This window comes from Haliotis asinina, chromosome 5, assembly GCF_037392515.1.
Source record: "Haliotis asinina isolate JCU_RB_2024 chromosome 5, JCU_Hal_asi_v2, whole genome shotgun sequence".
NCBI classification, from domain to species: Eukaryota; Metazoa; Mollusca; class Gastropoda; order Lepetellida; family Haliotidae; genus Haliotis; species Haliotis asinina.
The window spans coordinates 11,293,235-11,314,004 of NC_090284.1; the positions used below are offsets into that span (position 1 = coordinate 11,293,235).

The 20,770-nt window shown below is 37.4% G+C and overlaps 2 protein-coding genes across 8 annotated transcripts in view; one reads left to right on the plus strand and one right to left on the minus strand.

Annotated features, from left to right (window-relative positions):
* LOC137285193 (DNA polymerase beta-like) overlaps positions 1 to 10,912 on the minus strand; it is a 28,197-nt gene extending 17,285 nt beyond the window's left edge. Inside the window, exons 1-2 of the mRNA XM_067817445.1 lie at positions 10,514 to 10,912; positions 636 to 760 (exon numbers count right to left, since the gene is read on the minus strand). Of these exons, the coding sequence (XP_067673546.1) occupies positions 636 to 760; positions 10,514 to 10,661 (273 nt within the window). The 5' untranslated portion in view covers positions 10,662 to 10,912. The remainder of the gene's footprint in view (positions 1 to 635; positions 761 to 10,513) is intronic.
* Positions 10,913 to 10,921: 9 nt separating this feature from the next.
* The window catches only part of LOC137285192 (glutamine--fructose-6-phosphate aminotransferase [isomerizing] 1-like), a 68,821-nt gene continuing 58,972 nt past the window's right edge, over positions 10,922 to 20,770 (plus strand). For 4 of the 7 annotated variants that reach the window (XM_067817438.1, XM_067817441.1, XM_067817442.1 and 1 more), the window contains exon 1: positions 10,924 to 11,043. In XM_067817438.1, the coding sequence (XP_067673539.1) occupies positions 11,037 to 11,043 (7 nt within the window). In that variant the 5' untranslated portion in view covers positions 10,924 to 11,036. Of the gene's footprint in view, positions 11,044 to 11,073; positions 11,098 to 20,770 lie in introns of those variants that run through there. The other 3 variants (XM_067817443.1, XM_067817444.1, XM_067817439.1) reach the window with 2 other exon arrangements.

Below are 20,770 nucleotides of genomic sequence, written 5' to 3' on the forward strand. Positions count from 1 at the left end.
AACAATGTTGAATGAAGACTGACTGTGTTAAACATACATGTTATTTTTTGGGTGGATATGGCCAGAAGTAAGAAAATCAAATGTTTTTTTCTGTATAAACTATTCTGTATTCACAACAATAAGTTCTCCATCTAGAGTCAACTGTATTCACTATAATTATCTATGTTATAAGCAATATACTGTAGTCGCCAAAATCATTGCTGTAGACAGTTGACAACTATTGAAGCCATTTGCATGTTACATTTGTTTTGAAAAAATGTGTGGTAGAAATTACAATGAATGTAACAGTCATTTGACAAAACACAGTCCCATTCTATGATGTTGCCTCCATCTGCTATACCCTATGAAAAGGGGCACTTATTAGGGTAACACAGACTGGTCAGCAAGTTGAATACAATCTGGATGATCAAGGACATGGTTATAAGTGCACAGCTCAAATTATACATGCTTATAAGTTATAGCAATAAAAAATATAAACATCAATTTATTGACTTTTTTTCACATACACACGAGAAAGATGATCTTTTCATCAATATTCATGTTTGTGGTTTAATGCTGCACTCAGCAATATTCGTGCTATGTAACAGCAATCTGTAAATAAAAAAGGTCTGAACTTGACCATCATGAAGACCTACCAGTTTCTTGGCCTCATCTCCACTTCTTATCCTTGAAGTATGTTTTGCAATGGCACCAGCTGCCTTCCGATATGCATTGTACTTGTGCATAGCTCGGTTAACATTCTTCTCATAGTTAGCAAGTTCTGTAAAAATTGAGAATGTCAGTAGCATTAAACACTTGGGATATTGATACTGAGTGAGCGAGTTTAGTTTTACGCCGCACTTGGCAATAGACTAGCAATATGATGACAGTCCGTAAATAATCAAGTCTGGATCAGACAAGCCAGTGATCAAAAGCATGAGCATTGATCAACCCAACTGGGAACTGACGATATGTGTCAATCATGACAGCAAGCCTGATCACCCAATCCCTCAGTTGCCTCTCATGACAAGCATGGGTTACTGAAGATCAATATTCAAACGTGGATCGTCAAGGTTTGTTGATACTTAGGCACATCAGCGCTGCTGTCTCACAGTCCCTGAACCACATTATTTTCCTTAATGGCTAGCACTCCCTGAACTACTAACACCATAAATGAAACAATTCTAGATTTCCCCAGGTTTGGGTTTTTTAATCTCCTGCCTTACTGGGGCTCCTTCGGTTTAAATGTGTTTATTTGTTACTATCAAAAATATACCCCATGACTAACTATTAAGTCTACAATGATACTGGTCTTCTCATTACATGGCTGTAATATTATCCAGATCAGGTGATATCCTACATGTGGCTACAAGGTCACAACTGTGCACACAGCTTTTCATTGTGAACATACTTTTACTAAACTAAAAACTAGCCCAAGGAATACGTAGATACAACCATCAGTATAGGTTATATTGAGATAACAAAAATTGTTTCAAGCTCTTTTACAGAACAGTTATGCAGTTGCATAAGTACGATTAATTACAATATGTTGGCAGAAGTGATTTGGTCCCGTTTTCCTACACCTTTGCTAAATTAAAAAACATCAAATTAAATATACTTATGTTGACAATCATAAATGAAATGTATTCATATGTGTGTAATGTTACGACATGCACTAGTTCTGAAAGTTATATTCTGAAAAAATATTTTGTTAATGTTGGGTAATAAAGAAAAATGCTTAACCTGTGCCATGTAATACCATCTTACTCAAAAATGTGATCAGTATTATTCACTTGTTTCAAAAATATGGTATAACACGGAACATTGATTAGAATTCTCTATATTGCCAGTTTTTGTACACTGATTACAGCTAATAAATATTATTAATCCACCACATTGGTTTGGGGGTATCCTCCTATCTGTTACACATGCCAGTTGTTACACAGTCAGCTTGGTGGTTAATTACTGCTATACCCACAACAATAATGGACCAGCCCAAATTTAGAGCAAACAGTTTTTTGGGTTTTTTTTACAGTAAAGCAGCTTAACTTTCAAATGGATCAATGGGATTAAAAGTAAGCAGTTTTGGTTTTGTTTTTTTACCAAGAAACGCTTGTTTCATTAAACATGCTTTTACAGTTAGCAGAGGGACCTTGCTCCATCCAGTGTTCAGACCTTGAGTTTCCTAATGCTGACATCAAGAGGTGTTTCTTTCATTTCACTCAAACCATATGGCGCAAGACATGAAACTTGGAAGTAGCCAGATTCTACAAGGATAAATCAAGTGTTCAGAAGTAGATTTGATGTGTTGCAGCACTTCCATTCCTTCCCACAGATCTGGTGCAAGACATGTAGGTGGAATCCATGAACCTAACTCCTAACAGCCCTCATTCAGTGGACTTCAACGACTACATTGTTGCCAACTGGATGGACGATGACGCCAGATTTGCCATGCACCTATGGAACCACCAGTCCAGAGGACTGTGCACTAATAACAATCTCGAGGGTGTCCACAACAGATTAAACAGGACCTTGCCAATCGACCATCAGAACATCTACAGGTTCATCACTGCCATCCGCAAGAGCGAGTCCACGCACTGAGCCAAGCTGTCTCAGAGAGACTTCGCCGCAGCTCCTCCTACCAGAAAGCAAGTGTCAGGAAGTTGGAGAACAAAATCCAGAGACTGAAGGACCAGCTTCAGCCGGGTACCAGGACACCACTCGACTTCACTGATGCCATCGGACATTTGACTAAGTTTGGTTGAGACACTTGATGTGTGAAATCTATGAAATCTACGCTAAATAATTGAGATGATTCAGTTTGCAAACAAATGCATATAAAATGCAATAATATGATATGAGGTGTTAAACAACTGAGATGAATCCGTTTGCAAACAAATACATATAAAAAGCTATAAAATGAGATGTACTAAACAATTGTGTTGATTTTCTTTCTATGTCTGTAACAAGCATGGACTATTCCATTCTTAACTAAAAGGTAATAGGTGTGTGCAATGGTATGCAGTGGTCGGTGACATTATGTACATTAGGGTGTGTAACAACTGGCATGTGTAACAAATAGGAGACAACTGGGTTGACACAAGGTTCAGGTTACTCAACTCCATGAAGCAGTACCACAAATGCATATGATCGAGATGTGAGACAACAGTATTCAAATTTTCAAATTATCATTTATCTAAAACTGAAGGTCACATTTTGATAATGTTATCTTGTGTGTGTTTTTACTGGTTAAGTGCATACAATCAACAAATAATTGGCGAGGATAAGAGCCCTTATGCAGATCTCATTTACAATGACTAGGAAGCAAGATAGCAAGGTATATCTATCTTATCATTCAAGTTAGTGATTAACAAAACAAATAAAAAATGCTGTGGTCATAAAGTCATTTGTGTCAGACATGAACTTGTCGAAGGCATATCATATTCCAAAATATTGTCTCGTGACAGGAAAAGATTACAAGCTTAAATCGAGATCACCATGACTCATTAGTGTGGCTAGGAAATGCATGGCAATGCCATGATATAGTGATAAGCTGACATGCCGTTTTGGAGTGTCATAACAGCCTCAATAGAAAATTAAATGTGCCTGTGGGATACAAAAAAATACTATTGCATGTGTAATTTCACTTTTTATATAACCTATACAAACTTTAGGCGTCAGACATCTGAGTTCGGGTGTTTACATCTTTTTCAGAACATATTTGTGCTACAAAGTAGGCTGTTATTAGCCAGAATTACCAGGCAAAACAGAATTTTATGAGATTTAAGCTTTGGACAGTTGGTTGATGTTGCAAACTGCATATCATGTAACTGGCAAACCTGTTTCAAACTCTGAATTGAACGCATCAATAGGCAAGAACAGAAGATGTGGTGGTATTGACCTACAGAGACATTTCACTTGATACTGTACTTGGTCAAACAGAAGAATTTCAGACTAACAATATACAAATCAAAAGTAGTTTGCCACAACAAAGAATACAAAGTTCATACCTTCTTGTGCTTGGTTGACTGGAATGAGTGAGCGAGCGAGCGAGCGAGCGAGAATGCTTTACGCCGCTTTTAGCAATATTCCAGCAACACCATGGAATGGGACACCATAAATGGTCTTTATACACTGTACCTATGTGGGGAATCGAACCCATGTCGTTGGCGTGAAGAGCGGATGCTTTTACCAGTAGGCTACCCCACCACCCCTGAACCTTGTGTACAAAGACAAGATCATGACTTTGAATTCCATCTTACCAATGTGACAGTGCAGTGTTTGTTTATTGTTACACACTAGACTATACAATACATATCATATGGGGAGTTTCAGGTGTCAAGGTCACATGGATACTATGCATGACAGGAACATGATAGGTAATCAATGTGAACGAAATGAAATTCCATACATGAAATTCTATCCATCCAAATCCACATCCTCCATTTGTAATACAAATGTTACATGCCATGCACTTTGTAACTATCCAGAAGACACAATGGTATAACGGAATATTTCTCAGTTTTCAGGGATTCCATGATTTTACATGATTCAACATCACAAACAGACATTCATTATTCTCATCATAACACTTAATACCTGCAACAAGTCTGTGTTCTGTTTAAGAAACATATCAGTTTTTAAAAAGCTGGCCAACTAACAATAGCCGTCATAGCTGCCTTGGTTCACTGGTGTTAGGTAATGACAGCTGCTGCTCGAAGAGACATGAGCGAGAAGGTCTAAACAGTAAAGTGGATGCAAAATCTTGTTTACAAAGCATTTAGAATGCACATCCTAGAATGTGTAGGCCATGTGCCAAGTGTTGGGTTCAAAAGTTTCTGGGGATTTCAAGATACATAAGTCACACGTCACATGTGCCTGTTGAAGGAGGAGATTAAACCTAACAGTACTGGACCACCATACACAAAACGTTTGTAGCTCCAAGTCTGTTATAAACCATAGAGTTACAACTGGTCATAAAGTTACGAACTCCTTGTGGATCAGGGCCCTGGTAGTCAGGATCAGACCTGTAGCTCATGATAGCTCGATCGTTGGTTTATCAAATCACAATTATTCACAGGTTGTCATAAAAATTGATAGGGATGGGATGGGTCCTAATTTTCTACCTGTAAGAAACAGCCCATTTCTTCTCCGATTTAATCTTTCCCCGAGAAAATATGGCCTAGGGTAGACTTTCCTCAACAAAGTTTTGTCCTGGGATATTTTTACCCTGTGGAAAGTTTGGGGTAGGCTAATTCTTTCCTTGACAAATTCATCCCCATTCTTGTTTTTAGATCAGAGGGGTGTGGTGTGTGCGTGTCCGTCGTGTGTCTGTCGTGTGTCTGTGTCTGTGTGTGTGTGTGTGTGGGGGTGGGGGGGTGGGGGTGGGGGGTCTGGTCAAGATAGGCCACTTCTTTACAACCCTTGTTTTTATATCAAAAGGGGGAAGATTCTGGGCCAAGCTAAGCAACTTCTTTCCCACCATTGATTTTTTATTTTATTTTCAAAAGGGGACTTTCTAGCCTAAAGTTATGATACTTTCAGGACAAAAAATGTTGTTTTTGCTGATGTTTACAATTTACTGGTAGGTAGTTAATATTTGAATGTGAGAAATATTGGTTAAACTAACTTCAGCCTGACTACAGTCTCAGAGGTAGGGAGATAGGAAACATAGAAAAGGGACTTCACTGAGGAGAGATTAGTAGTATAGTACAGAAGTGAGCAATGTGTTTTTTTCCACAGTCCAAAGGGACTTATCTTGAACAGACCATGAATTTTCCAAATTAGAGTACAAAAATATTACATTACAAAGGACACTTAACAAATGCAAATTTTGATATATGATATGACTTGAGCTTCATTATAGAAGTTAACAAAAATAACAATAATAATGATAATACTGAAACTATGAAGCATGTTGCAACCATGGAGTCTCACTATCAATATAAAAACAAACTGGTAGGGCGGATTGTCTCAAAAACAAAACCAGGATGGATGTCACAGACGGTGACTGGGCTTGAGATGGGTAGATAGTGAGACTCACTATAGAAGGAACAATACTGAGCCCATGTTTAGTTAGACTGGAGAATAGTGATACCAGGTAAGATAAGATAATCCATCAGGGGAATTAAACTGGGGAAGTAAACAGCATGTCATAATTTACAAATGATATCCAAACTTGTCAATCTTTGGGTGGTCATGCCATCTATCATCCTCGATATCTCCAGGGTAAATGTTCCAATAAGTTTCCACTATACCCTGGACGCATCTTTGACTCTGCCTAATAAATTTAGTATCTCCCTTTGCTCACTCCGCATTCTCACAGTAGCCAATCAGCTAGGCTGCTGTTATAACCAAGCTTGCCAGTGTCAACAAAGGTAGCGATCACAACTGCGAAGGTTTGCTCGCAGTGTGACTCAGATTTTAGGGAAATCATACAAACAAATTGACAGGTCTGAAACTTTAAAACAACATATGCAAGAACTCCTTCTACCTCTTCCAGAGAACCTCTTCATGGTTTGTGTTGGCAAGTTTACTTGGTTTGATGATTTAAAAAAGTGAGTTGTGATTGGTTCGCTCAACTTCCCAGTGTACACATCTGATTGGATAAAAAAACAGCCAAGGGAGGTAATAAATGTATCAAGACGTAGATGTGTCCAGGGTATAGTGGAGACTTATCGGAATGTATACCCTGGAGATAGAGGACATTTCATAAGATGGCTGATATTAACTTTTCCTATGGGTATCATACTCTTTTACAGATCTCAACATAAACTTTATGTAAGAAAGACACAAGAGATGTTGATATATATGATACATATTCATCACACAAAAAAGCATAAAATATGAGAAAATATCAGATAACCCCTTTTGCCTGTGGGCAGCACATGCTTTCATCATACCTAGCTGACTGACTTAATTGCCATCTATAGTTTCTGACAAAGTGGGGAAAGTTTTGGCCTTAGACAAGCTTGGTCTAGGTCAGAGTCCTGGAGAAAGTTTATCCATGGCTAACATAGAAATCTGGTCTGTTACACCCCCGTTACCCTAACCTACCCAGATACCCATTAATTCCTGATTCATTTGTAAGAAAAGGCAATGCATTCTTTAGCTCTGAGGCTACAACTTTGAGTTTTTCAATATCATAACCATGTGTTATATTCAAAACAGGAGATTGCATAATTATGTCTAAATTTTCCACTACTGAAACTGGTACTTGGATTCAACTCATAACCCCACCCATCCTGGGTATCCAATTTACCCATCCCAGCCCTAATATCTGGAATATTCCATCCACACAAGACTACCTCTTCCATCAGAGAACTATTAAACTGGTGTTTTCCAGAAACAACTACCACTCCTCATTTTGTAAACTGTCTTGATAATTGTTTTTGGGTTATATTGTAGGAATGATAAACAATTTGTGCCACCATGGCTAATCAATATTTTTAATGAACAGGATATACTTTCTAACACAAGAATATATAAGAAACAAACAAAAAAATACCACTGTGATCAGGAAACTGACCTTTGTTGCTAACATAGAATATGGATTATGTTGTGGAATACTACAGTTCAAAAACTACTTCATCTATATGATGGATATCATCCATGTCTTTGAAGTACAGGTACGTAGTATACAATAACAAATCTTTCTTTGATTTCAAACCAGGGCCCTTGGCATGCACATATAACAATTATCAACTGAAAAGGGAGTTAAATGACAAGAAACTATATAATAAAGGGGATTACATCTTTAGAAACCCTGGAAATTGAAATACAACCCACTATTTTCCTAATATTTAACTATTTTCGTACTTTCATTAACAGGACACACATAACCTTCTCAAGCCTCCATACATACTTCATACACCTAATGGGAAAAAAATCCATGACAAATGTTCTTTCTGTAAAGACCTGTTCCCGGAACAGGGTAGGTCTTGAAGACACTGCCATTGGCTGAGTGTCTCACAAGGAGGGACTGTGCTCAACCAGGTGTATAACCCCACTATGGTTATCTATACCTACACATACGTCACACTGGCTGTACAGGGTCACACAAGATAACATGTGGCTACAACTTCCTGAAATGTCTGTGCAGCTACCAAGCTTGTAGAAGTAATGGGAAGTGTTGCAAAAAATTGGGTAGGGTGCTATTAGTAGTTTACCAACAAAGTGTTTGTGTCAGTTTAGTAGTAAGCCAAACAAAAAGCTCTTTATAAATGGACTAAAGGTTTATTTGCTCATACACATGGCCTACAGGCCTTCTTTAACTACTTTAGAAGAGCTATTTGATGTCAACGGATTCCAGTTATATGGTGGCTGTCTGTAAATAATCGAGTCTGGACCAGACAATCCAGTGATCAACAACATGAGCATGAGCAATTGGGAAACCGATGACATGGGTCACCAAAGTCAATGAGCCTGATCACCCGATCCTGTTAGTCCCCCCTTACGACAAGCATAGTCACCTTTTATGGCAAGCATGGGTTGCTTCAGGCCTATTCTACCCTGGGACCTTCACAGGTCCTTTAGTAGTAGGGTAATACAGGACACATGATATGGGTTTGCAACTTCTTTATTATTTACACACAACATTTATGGCCTAATACTTGAACCCTCATCATAGGCCATGATGAAGGAGCAAGTATTACTATTTGCCCAGAAATGTGTGTAAATAACAAAAAAATTGCATGTCCATATCAAGTGGCTTGTATCAGAAATTACAATCATATGTTACTACTAATCTCATAAAGAGTCTCTGGTCTTCTAGATGCAGTCTGGGTCTTGGTAATGATAAGATCAGTGTTCATGAATGGTGTTTCAAAGTAACAGGACATTGGGTCCTGTACGTTTCAGATGTCTGTCTGACCCAATGAACATTCACAGGACCCACAGAGTTAAAAAAACCACCCACTTCAGATTTAACAATTCTTATAATTGGCATTGAACTTATTAACCAACGTACAATTCATAAACAGCAAACAAGTGTGACATGTCACCCATGACAACTTCAAGGAAAGTCATTGTGAAATATACAGTCAGACACTAGGGAAAGTGGGTTGTAAACGGACCATTGGCGAATCTGCTGGATTTTTTCAGAGGGTCAGACACTATTCGTGAACACTGTGACACTGCTTGCGTTGTATTCTCTCCATGGAGTTGAGTATGCACACTAATCCACTGACAATGGTAAGGATGTTTGTATCTCCTGTATTAACTCAATTGCAATAGAAGGAAACACATTCTTTTTTCACTGTAATCTTGATGTAAGCAGAATTTCTTACCGTGTCACAGCACATGACAGTCTGTTTCAGGTTAAGTTGCATGAGATTGACAAGAAATTTATGTCCAATCATACTGTTTAACCACTGGCAATGAAAACTGGTAACAGTACTGAACACCGATATCCCAAAGCCAGCTGAATTCATCGTTCTGAGGATTTGGGTTATTGCACTGTGAATACGTATCGGATAAGTATGCGCGCGATCAGAGTATACAAACAATTTCCTCGGTAGGGTGGATGCCCATCTACTGATGTGAGAAATTTTATTGACAATTGAAATTTAGCAGTTAAGTTAAATAAAAAGCAAATAAACGTCACTATTATTTACCTGAGATTGTTAATACCACCTCAGATGCAGAATCAACTGCCTGAATAACAAAAAATAGCGAGCGAAATTCAGCAAGATATGTTGTTTGCTAGTGACAGGCTATATATAAAAATAGGAAACCACCTGATCAAAACACTCTCTCGAATTGCAGAGGGAAAAGTATGGCTAATCGTCGAAAACACATACAAAATACCCAGATGTGGTAAGTGGCTGTAGTTTTGCTGACACTATGCCATCAAAGCTATTTTTGTATGAAACACTTGATATTTTTTAGTGAGATAAGTGAATACATCCTTTACCACTCAAAGTTAGCGAAATAAAAACTGATATTCAAAATAAAAATTAAGTTTTCAGAAACTTTACAACATTTACAACAAAAAAAACCAACCAAACGTCCCAAGTTTTGGTTAGATTTGGATCAAAAACTTACAACAAAAATAGACATCGTATGTTTTGATTAGATTTGGATTAATACTGACAGCAACAAAAAAACAACAAAAATCTGATACGGATCATGACACAGAGTCAAGACACTTCACAATGAAAACATTTGCGTCCCATGTTCTAATTCCATTTAACAAGACATCAACAACAAACTAAACACTGTCACAATATTGTGTAATTTCATATTGTTTTAAATTTCGGAGTTTTTGACTTTTCAATTTCGGCCCTTTTGTCCTTCGGCCCTTTTGATCGCCCTATATTTATAGAAATGCACTACTACTCTCAAGACGGAATTTTATTATGGTGTACGTCTGTCACAGTAAGATTGCCGGTTTTGACTGAAATTCGGTATTACCCCAATATAATAACAACAGTGACAGGGATAATCTTTGTTTACAACCTCATTCTTCAAGACCTTTCGATCGTTCCTTGGCCAAGAAAACTAAAAATTGTCCACAATATATCTTCTAAATTACCCATTAAAAAGTCCGAAAATTCCGCATTTAGGTTTCCCGATTCAGGTCCTTTTCGTTTACTCATTATTGTTGTTTGCAGAAGTGGTCGAAATTTGCAGATGTTGGTAAAGTGGCTTCCAAACCCCCACAAACGCCGACAAGCAAGCATATGTTTACGTATCCCATAATCCCTCTCTACTTCCGGTTCTTTCGACCGGCATAACCCGCATTTGTTATTTCAATACAACAACGAACGTTCAAACTGGCATCGTTGCAACTCCAACTTGCAGTGGCTGCTAAGAGCTATTTTAAGTGAGTGTTTAATGGGAACATCAGATATGAAGTGTCACACTTCAAATATCACATTCAACCACAACCCACTTTACCCACGCTGGAAATTTATTTTAACCCGGAAGTAAACGTAAGGTCACAGGTGCCTTATAAATACCGTTCTCCGAAACGTGGCACAGATATTGACAGACGATTGTGAGGGGCGTACGACGTTTTATTTAGTGTGTGTCGAGATTCAGAGACATTCTTAAATATGTGTGGTAAGTACCGAAAGAAAAGACTGTATATTTCAGAGACATTCTTAAATATGTGTGGTAAGTACCGAAAGAAAAGACTGTATATCCACGAACAGATTTGCTGTTTGCAAGCGACAACACGTATTTTATGTTGACTGCGTTATGTTGATTTCGTGCTCAAAACGTGCTACGATGACAGGAGAATCAGATCTCTCTAAGCCTGTGTTGAAATATTACCGAATGGACGGGGCAACCTTGTTTGTTTGCTACAACTATCATGTTTTGTCTCCATCTTTTAGCAACGAGTAGTATCTGCACGCAGACATTCATGTCCTGATTTTCTGATGTAAGTCTATTGACACTATTTGTTTCGTTCTGTTTCCAGTTATATTTTGATACATACACAGTTGTTTTAGTGTATCGAATGTGCATCAAAATAGATAATGTGGTAATAGTCTCTTGATCAGCATCACTGTAACTGAGCTATTTTCACTGAGAGCTTCATAGACCTGGAGATTGTATCCTTTTGTCTGCGTTGAGTTATGTTATGAAGAATCTTGTCTCCTGAAGTTAGCTACACTGCAGCTTTTAATTGTCTGTTATTAAAGACTATTCACTATTCATTAAAAGATTTCAGTGATTTCAATTTACAGAGTCTAATTACTCCTAGAATGTTATTAAATTCGTACACACTGAACATAAATTGAAACAAAAAATCTGTAAAAAAAAACCCATTATATGCTCTGATATGCTATGGAAAGTCACACAGTTAGTGAGCAAGGCAGAAATTCCACATTTTGTATAATGTATTACTTATTATTTTTATTATGGATATTCTCTTTGATTCAGATTATTCCTAAGTGATAGAGAGACTAATGTATATCAAGTATGTATATACATTGTATATATATCTTGCTTTCATGACAATACACAAGGAATTTGACAAAATAGCATTTCTTCAACGGAGACAGTTCCATCTCATGATCTGTGCAAGGTAGTTTCATACCATCTGTTGCAAGAATATTTTCTTTGAGGCCGTTTCTATCTGGGTGAGGTTTCGTCTGATGATACCATTTCAGAAGTTGCATCAGTCAGTACTTTAGATGCAGTTGTGCACAGTGGCAAATGTTTGGCCAAGAACTGCAGCAGAAATCTGTGTGTAACAAGATTTTATCTTGAAAAACCAGAATGCATTGATAAAATGTAATATTAAAGTACATTTGAATTTTCAAGCCTTAGAACATTTTGTTTTATGATTGTTTCAGCTGACTTGCCTATGAAGGACACATAGTGTATAATTTAAGATATTTGAAAAATGAAAGTTTTTGTGGGTAGATTAATTTTTCTTCATTCATGATAATACTCCACTTAATTATGCATTAGTACAGTCTTTAACTTCATATTCTTCAGTTTCATATGCTTACAAAATAACATTACTCCTTTGAATTTTATGTTGGTAAATCATGTGTTTTTCTGAACAGTTAATCATCAGTTTCTATGAGATGGTTGATTGGTTTTGATCATGTGGAGTAAGAGTGACTTAAATCACTTACTCCCTTATCTTCAGAGGGTGAATAAACACCATCCTTGAGTAAACGGCCTCTATTTGAGCAGCATCGACCATCACAGAGTTTTGTACTGGTGTGCCATGTCAACCCATGTCGTGATGTTTCCCATCAGCTAAGGTGCCCACACAGACACACCTAGAAACTAACGTCAGATGCAGCAAATGTGTAAAAAAGTACATCCCCATCAATTTACTGATAAGTCTATCCTTAGACCAGCGTGGGCATTTTGTCGTGTGTCAAGCCTGTTACCTGTCTAATCGTGTCATCTTTAGCAGGACCTACACTGCACATTTACTTTCATGTTTAGGAGATAGGGTAATTTATCTGTGTGACACTTTGTTACAGATGAATTTTAATGAATTTTTGTTTCGTTATATATTTTGAACGTTTTAACTTTTTTGAAACCTTCAATCAGATATGCTACATATATTGAAACTGCTAATCTTCTAAAAATTTCATTAAGCCACACACACACACACACACACACACACACACACACACACACACACACACACACACACACACACACACACACACACACACACACACACACACACACACACACACACACACACACACACACACACACACACACACACACACACACACACACACACACACACACACACACACACACACACACACACACACACACACACACACACACACACACACACACACACACACACACACACACACACACACACACACACACACACACACACACACACACACACACACACACACACACACACACACACACACACACACACACACACACACACACACACACACACACACACACACACACACACACACACACACACACACACACACACACACACACACACACACACACACACACACACACACACACACACACACACACACACACACACACACACACACACACACACACACACACACACACACACACACACACACCTCTCTAATGTTGAGAGTCTTGTCAGTTGGCCAAGTATGTGGCCAAGATAGTTAACTGTGATACTCATGCGGCTTTTCTGTTGTGACAATGATAGATCTATGGCTACCTGTGTCGAGTCAGTGACATTGAACCATTGTAGGCAGACTTTCTGTTCCCTGAAGCTAACTACGCTCAAACACATGCTCTAGTTATACGTGCATTGACTTGACTAACAAGATTGGTGATATATTCTAAAGTGTAGCATAATTAGATGAATATTAATGTTGTCTTGTTTACAAAGTTTAGAATAAAAGTAATATTATTTACAATCTTAACTGTTTATGTTACTTTCATTGCAAGACTAGGCCAGTGACCTACATAAAAACACATAACCCCCTGTATTGTACCATATGTCCACGTCTCCAGAATTTCTGAAAGACACTCATTATTCTTCACGTAATGGGTTCGAGGCCCTAAACCTAACCTAACCTGATAATAAAGGCAAGATATTTTATGGATGATAAGTTCTCCATTATGTATTGTCATGTGACATTTCTATGTAGATTCATAGATCTTAGTCAATCAAGAGTTGACACTATTTCTGGGATTCTCTGCTAGGATAGTGTTGAAAGTGGTGTTAAGCAAAACCCTCAGCAGCAATTGTAGTCAAACTATTATATCTTGTTATGGATATTGATCATAGACTAAAAGAGGATTACCCTTCACTAAGTATTGATTGATTTTCTGTGAATATCAGATAAATAACTTTTGTTAAAAATGAAAAAAAAGTCGTGAAAGAAAACCACATATTTTACATCTCTGGCAAGTGGTGTCTGTGTTATGTAACTGTTTATATTGTGTCCAAATGTGGGGAAAAGTTTGTCAAAGTACATCTTCTTGTGCTTGATGAACGCATTAATTCAGGTGTATCATCATGTTTGTGCGATAAATGTTATGTTTTGCCTGAATCAGAAGATTGGGGGTAGAATACGCCTTCAGCAACCCATGTTTGTCATAATAGGCGACTAACAGCATTGGGTGGTCAGGTTCACTGATTTGGTTGATTCATATCATCGGTTCCCAATTGCACAGATCGATACAACTGCTGTTGATCACTGGATTGTTTGGTCCAGACTCGATTATATACAGACCGCTTCCATATAGCTTGAACATTGCTGAGTACAGTGTAAAACAAAACTTACTCACTAACTTACTCACTGAATCAGAAGCTATCTGAAAAATTTGAACGATTTTCTAAACCTGTTTTGCCCAGTTCTCACTACTTGGGTACTTCCATCTAGCAGAAAAAGAGAACACACCACCCCACTTATTGATATGATCGATATCCCCTTGTCATGTTAGAAGTTGATAACTTTCAGTGTAGACCAGGCGACATCAAGCTTAACTATTATGGTAGCACTTGTAGGATGGGTTCCATGACCTTAACAGTCTTGCAAAAGCATACATTCATCAACATTATCACAGACGTGTACTTCGTAAGTTCCTTTCTGAATCTTCAAATGATAGATGATGATAAATCTGTCATACAGGCACTGAAACCAATGTATCTGAGAAGTCCCATGCAAGTCTAGAATATGTGGTGGTCAAGATTTCTTCAGTTTGTGTGGACATGAAGAAACTTTCAGGACTCCTTTCATTACATATATATTTTGTTATTATGATGAAATATGTAGAGTTTTTTTTTTCTGTAAACTATGTTTATTGCAGAGACTAGTTGTTAGTCTGTCAAGTCTTGCATTAAAGTTATGATATTTTGGCTAACTTTGTGGCATTCCTCCATGTGTTGAACATGTTCTGCCAGGCCACACATCCTGTCACTGTCTAGCACCATGTGGTCAACAGTTGTCAAGCGGTGCTACTTACCTTGTCTTACTTCCCTTAGCTTGAGATGGCTGTTGGAACCCTTACCCCTTGTTAACAGCAATCACATATTTCACAACTGCAGGAAACATGTCCAAAATGTCTTTAAACATACTTAATGACAGATACTGGTAAGCATCTTTGAGCAGGTTGTAAATACCTGTAGTTAAGTGTGCTGTGATAGTATATGGCATGGAAGGAATTCAGAGAAGTCATAGAAAGAGATCAACTTCTCATACTATCTTCTGTTGAAATATTTGTATTTTGTTTTACCTGTGTAAAACTTTGGGACTGCACAGTATTGCCGAAAAAATCCAATATGCTTTTTCAAATTACAGTGCTTGTTTCTGAGAACCAGACTGCCATTTAGCATGAATATTGCTGAGTGAGAAACTAAACTCACTTACTCTGAGAACTGATATATTTTGTAAAAGATATATGACATAATATGATTACCTCTATAGTTTGATGTAGAAACTACTCAGACCCTACTTTCACCCTCATCTGATGTTTTCCTTCATATTCCATAGGCAAAACTACATATTTTACCCTCTGTTAATTGTATAATAGAAATGTAAATCCCTAAGTTATTACTTACTAACTATACAACCACGGTTTGAGATTGCTGTTTTCAGAAGCATGGCATAGAATACCAAGACCAATGTATGTTCAAAATATGATCTGGACATACGGTCTCTGCTACCCAGGTCAAACCTTTGCTCCCAATATACCTCCAAATGTTTTATAATGTATGTACCTGAATCATAATGATCACAAAACCAGGTAAAACACGCATCAGCTGAAAATGCATTGTAATGTATATGTCTGCATGCATTAAGTATGTATGTGAATAGCCCTTGCCCACAACATTGATTGTTTAAAATGTGCACTTCTTCTATACTTCTAAGCTTTATCTACAATGTGTACTTTATCTACAAATTACAGTACCAGTTCCTAACAGCTCACAACAGATACCTGTGTTGTGTGCCATGCTTCCTTGATGTTGATGTAAAAACACTTTAAGTACTTCAAAACTATGTGCAAGTGTTACAGTGACATTTTACAGCAGTGCATCATGGATATCTGACATTGGCAGGAGACAGCGCTGTTTCAGCTTTGATACATAATGGGACGAGGTGAAACCAGGTTATCATGTCAGGTTGTCATGTGATAGTTAAATGATGTTAGTTTAATGAATTTGGACCATATGACATTGTATTCAAATGATGGCATTCACTATATGCTGTATGAAATAAGGCAAAATCCCAGCCAGACATCAGACCTGGTAACTTTAAAATGCTACCAGCCCAAAAAGGATGTAACCAGACCAGATATGTCGTGAATTTGCGCAGGTGAATGGAACATCTAAACTTTTACTGGACTATTGGGCGGTCCAGCTGTAATTGTAGACCGTCTTTGAGAAATCTGACAGTCAGACAGGGCTTTTGGACTTGACAGAAATTCAAAAGCAATTTTCTTACTGGCAACCATTGGTTTGTCAGACCCAGACTGAAGTCATGTGATTCAGTTCAGTGTAGTATAAAAATCTTGAGTAATTAAACCTACAAATTTAAAGGTGTGACCTATCATTAAATGTAGATTTGACAAGTCTGAACCAAAGGTTAATGTGAAGTGTGATCCATCTCATCATTTTGAGTTTAAACAAAGTAATTTGAGAGTTTCTGTAAAAAAATGGATCGGACTCATTTTTTCCAATTGTAAATCCTTTCTGGATCTGGTTTTGAGAAATAGCTAGTGAGAGTTTGGGGAAGGTAGGTGTCCCTGACTTAGAGTGTGTCCATATGCTTATTTCTCAGCCATCTCTCATATATGAATATCACTTACTCGGCTACACACACAGATTATACTTGTCCGCCTAATGTGCAAACAGAAAACACGTAAGATGAGGAGGTGTTCCAACTATCTACAAGCTTGTGATATCACTTAGGTTTTACATGAAGCCATCCCCCATCATGAATCCTCAGGAATCTCCTGGTGACATCAGGGCCCTTGTTGTCCAGACATGACCTTGTTGTTTCAGCCGTGTCCCTAACATAAATCTTGTTGTATTTTAGGGAGGTAAGCTTGAAGGTAGCTTATTCTTTTATTCCATATAAATAATATTTTTTTTTAATTTAATTTGATTTCATGAAATATTTTGTGTAATTGGTCTTTTTTACTAACTCTTAGTGTCAGAATGCATGTCATTTCAGCAGAAATGAGTTGAAGATTCAGATTGATTGAGTTTAGCTTTATGCCACTTTTTAGCAATATTCCAGCAAAAAGTATTTTTCTCACAGTGAGATTCAGATCCTAGGGAAATCTAGACTTGCTTAATTAAGGGCTTAAGCATTACAAAAAGAGCTGGATGGAAGAGAATATAATGTGGTTTAGAGATTGTGAGGCAGAGTAGTGGCTTATGTAAAACAGCTAGATTTGAGTTGAAAATAATTAGCTTGTTTTTGATAGTTGATACAATAGCCTTGTTCACAAGAAATAAGTAATGTCCATATTGGTCTATATGAATTGTAAGTCCATTGCCTTCAAAGGGACCATTTTTAAAACCAGTTTAAAAGTGTTATTTACACAGTGACTGCAGGCCTAATGTGAGGTCAGCCCCATTGCCCTGGTAATCACCAGTTGCTGGTACTTATGTCATCCATCTCAACAATGTTGATCCTAGGAATTAAACCTGTCTGGTTGGGACCACTGTCCTCATTGAGGTCACAGCCAGGGGCACCTGTCAAGCCTTGCCTGGGGACAGGTCATTTGTCCATGGTTTGGAACCAGGGCAGTTTTAATCAGTGGAGGCACCTGTGCAGGGGATTGCATCAGTGGAGGTTTCAATAGTGAAGATGGGGATGCACATGTCATAAATAATATAGATATAGTGTCAGACACTGCCAGGAGTGGTCTCTTTGTTAACTGTCTCCTTTGGGCAAGTGGATATTATTTGTGATAATAATTATCTATAATTTATACTGAGGGTTAGCTACAAGTTTGTTTGTGCCACCCTAAACAATATTTCAGCTATTAAGGCAGTGGGTTAATAGTCAAACCCAAACCAGACAACACAGAGAGTGACACCTTGAACATGATGACTCATGGCAGGACTCGATTTAGTGCTTTGCCACTTGCACTGGTGACACCCGATATTACAAAGCTCAGTCTAGTTATTAGACTAACTTGCGTCAATTTATGAGGGGCTAAAACATCTAAATAATTAAACAACACATTTCTTTCATTACATATTGCAATAAAGGCAGTGCAACTGGTATTTTGCTGGTGCAGGTTTTTATCTTAGGTTGCATGCGGTGCAAGTAGGCTGATATCTCGTGAATTGAGTCCTGTGTAGGGAAATAGGTTTAGATGCCATGCGTCATCCCAGCCAACAAGTCTCACAAGTTGAGTGCCTCTTATTGTTCGGACCTGGATCTATTCAGCACCATAACATGTAGTTTGATAATTATCAGAAGACAACAACAGAATTACTGTATTTAACTACCAAGTTTGAGTATCCAGAGTACCATCTCTTTTTTGAAAAAATATGATAACACAATGCCATTTTGAAAATGGTCAGATGCTAACAAATGCTATATTTGGATTAAACTTCATTTTCGAAATGTTTTATGTTTAGTAGGTAGTTTTGCATTTTGCACCTGTACATGTGAAATTGGGCTTGCAGGTGTATTAAATAAAAAATTTCATCAGATTGAAAATATTGAGTATAGAGCCAAAAAGGATTAAATGTAAAGTAATATTTATTTTACCAGAATGTAGTCACTTTGATTCAATCCATTGTGAATCTTTTTTCCAAAACATTTTGCTTACCCTACAGTTCCAGAAAAGATATTAGATAGGTTCTGGTTCAGCCTTGCAAAAAGTGCATAAACGGTTATTGACAATGTGTATCCTATGTAAGTAATTATTGACAGGTAGAATTTTGTGGAGTAATCTGAGCTGGAACCATCGAAGCTTAGGGTCTGGAGTAGTTTTGTGTGCTTTTGTAAATAGACGAGGCCAGTTCATGTTGATATAAGTTCTTCCCATTTTTCAGTATCTTCAGTCTGAGTTATTACCTAGCAGTATTTCATTGAACATTTATTACATGAAAAAAGATTGTTGATGTATATATTTGTGTTGTTTGTGATTTCCAAGACACGGATTTTTTTAATGCCTAAGTGTTTGAGGTATATGCTAACAGGCCTCATACAGTTATAGCACCATAAAAATCAAGGAAATTAATGGGAAAGTATTTGTTATGGAATTGTTGAAATGCCATAGAATTACCCTCAGTATTGAGCAGGCAATGAATACTGTATATATTATTAACATAGAAGTTTTAATTATAGAGTGATTTGCCATAATAATATTTTGGTTGTATAGCTGGGGTTCTCTTAGAAACTCTTCATAGTTACTTGTTTTTATCTCGTTGCTGTACTTGGAGAAGCCAATAAAACAATCATTCCAGAAATGGTTTTTAGTTTTTCTAATAAGCTTTAAGAGAAAATCATTTCCTAGAAGGAGTATATCAGGATAATCGGGATTCACGTTATTTATGAATGTTTTCTATTTCTTTTCAAAGTCAACATTTAGTATTTTTATCATTCAGATAATTTTCAAAGAGTCATCATAAGCAAAAATATCTATCATACTGAGTCCCCCATGGGATACAGGTTTACAAACAACTTTCCTCTTTATTTTGAAATACCTGAAAAGAATATTCTTTAGCTTTGTAAGGAATTCTTGGGGTGGATTTGGGAATCTAAGGAAAAGGAAGTTGAGTTTTGAAATGAGCATTGATTTGATTACTGCAGTCTTGCCCAATGGTGTTATATAACATATTACATTTGAAAAAGTTTCTAAATAAACACAGAACAGCTAATCACCAATTGGTCCATATCAGGCCACTTGGATACAGTGTATGGGAACACCAGGAATGGACATCACACAGTGCCCGTGTGGGGAATCGAACCCAGATGTTCTATTCACAAGTATGGGACCATTCATTATAGGGACCATTCATTATAGTTTGTTGTAACTGTAGTTTTTGTATGGTACCAAAGTTTCCCAGTTTATTATGGGCATGTTGGATATATCAGTAAATGATGGCATATAGGTGTTCTTTGTAACTATCCAATATTAAAGACTTGATTAAAGACTCCTTGTTTTATTTTGTGTTGTTTACTTCATGTAGATGCTCCATGCTGTAATTTATCATAAGATAACAGGGGGCGGTCCACTGTCCTCTATAGTGACACTCCTATTTGTAATTGTCCACACAGTGGATATCTGGAGTCTATGATCCATAGAAATGTTTTTCTAATGTATCAGTATGTTGATGCTGATTCTGGTGACTGTCCAGGCAATTGAATTT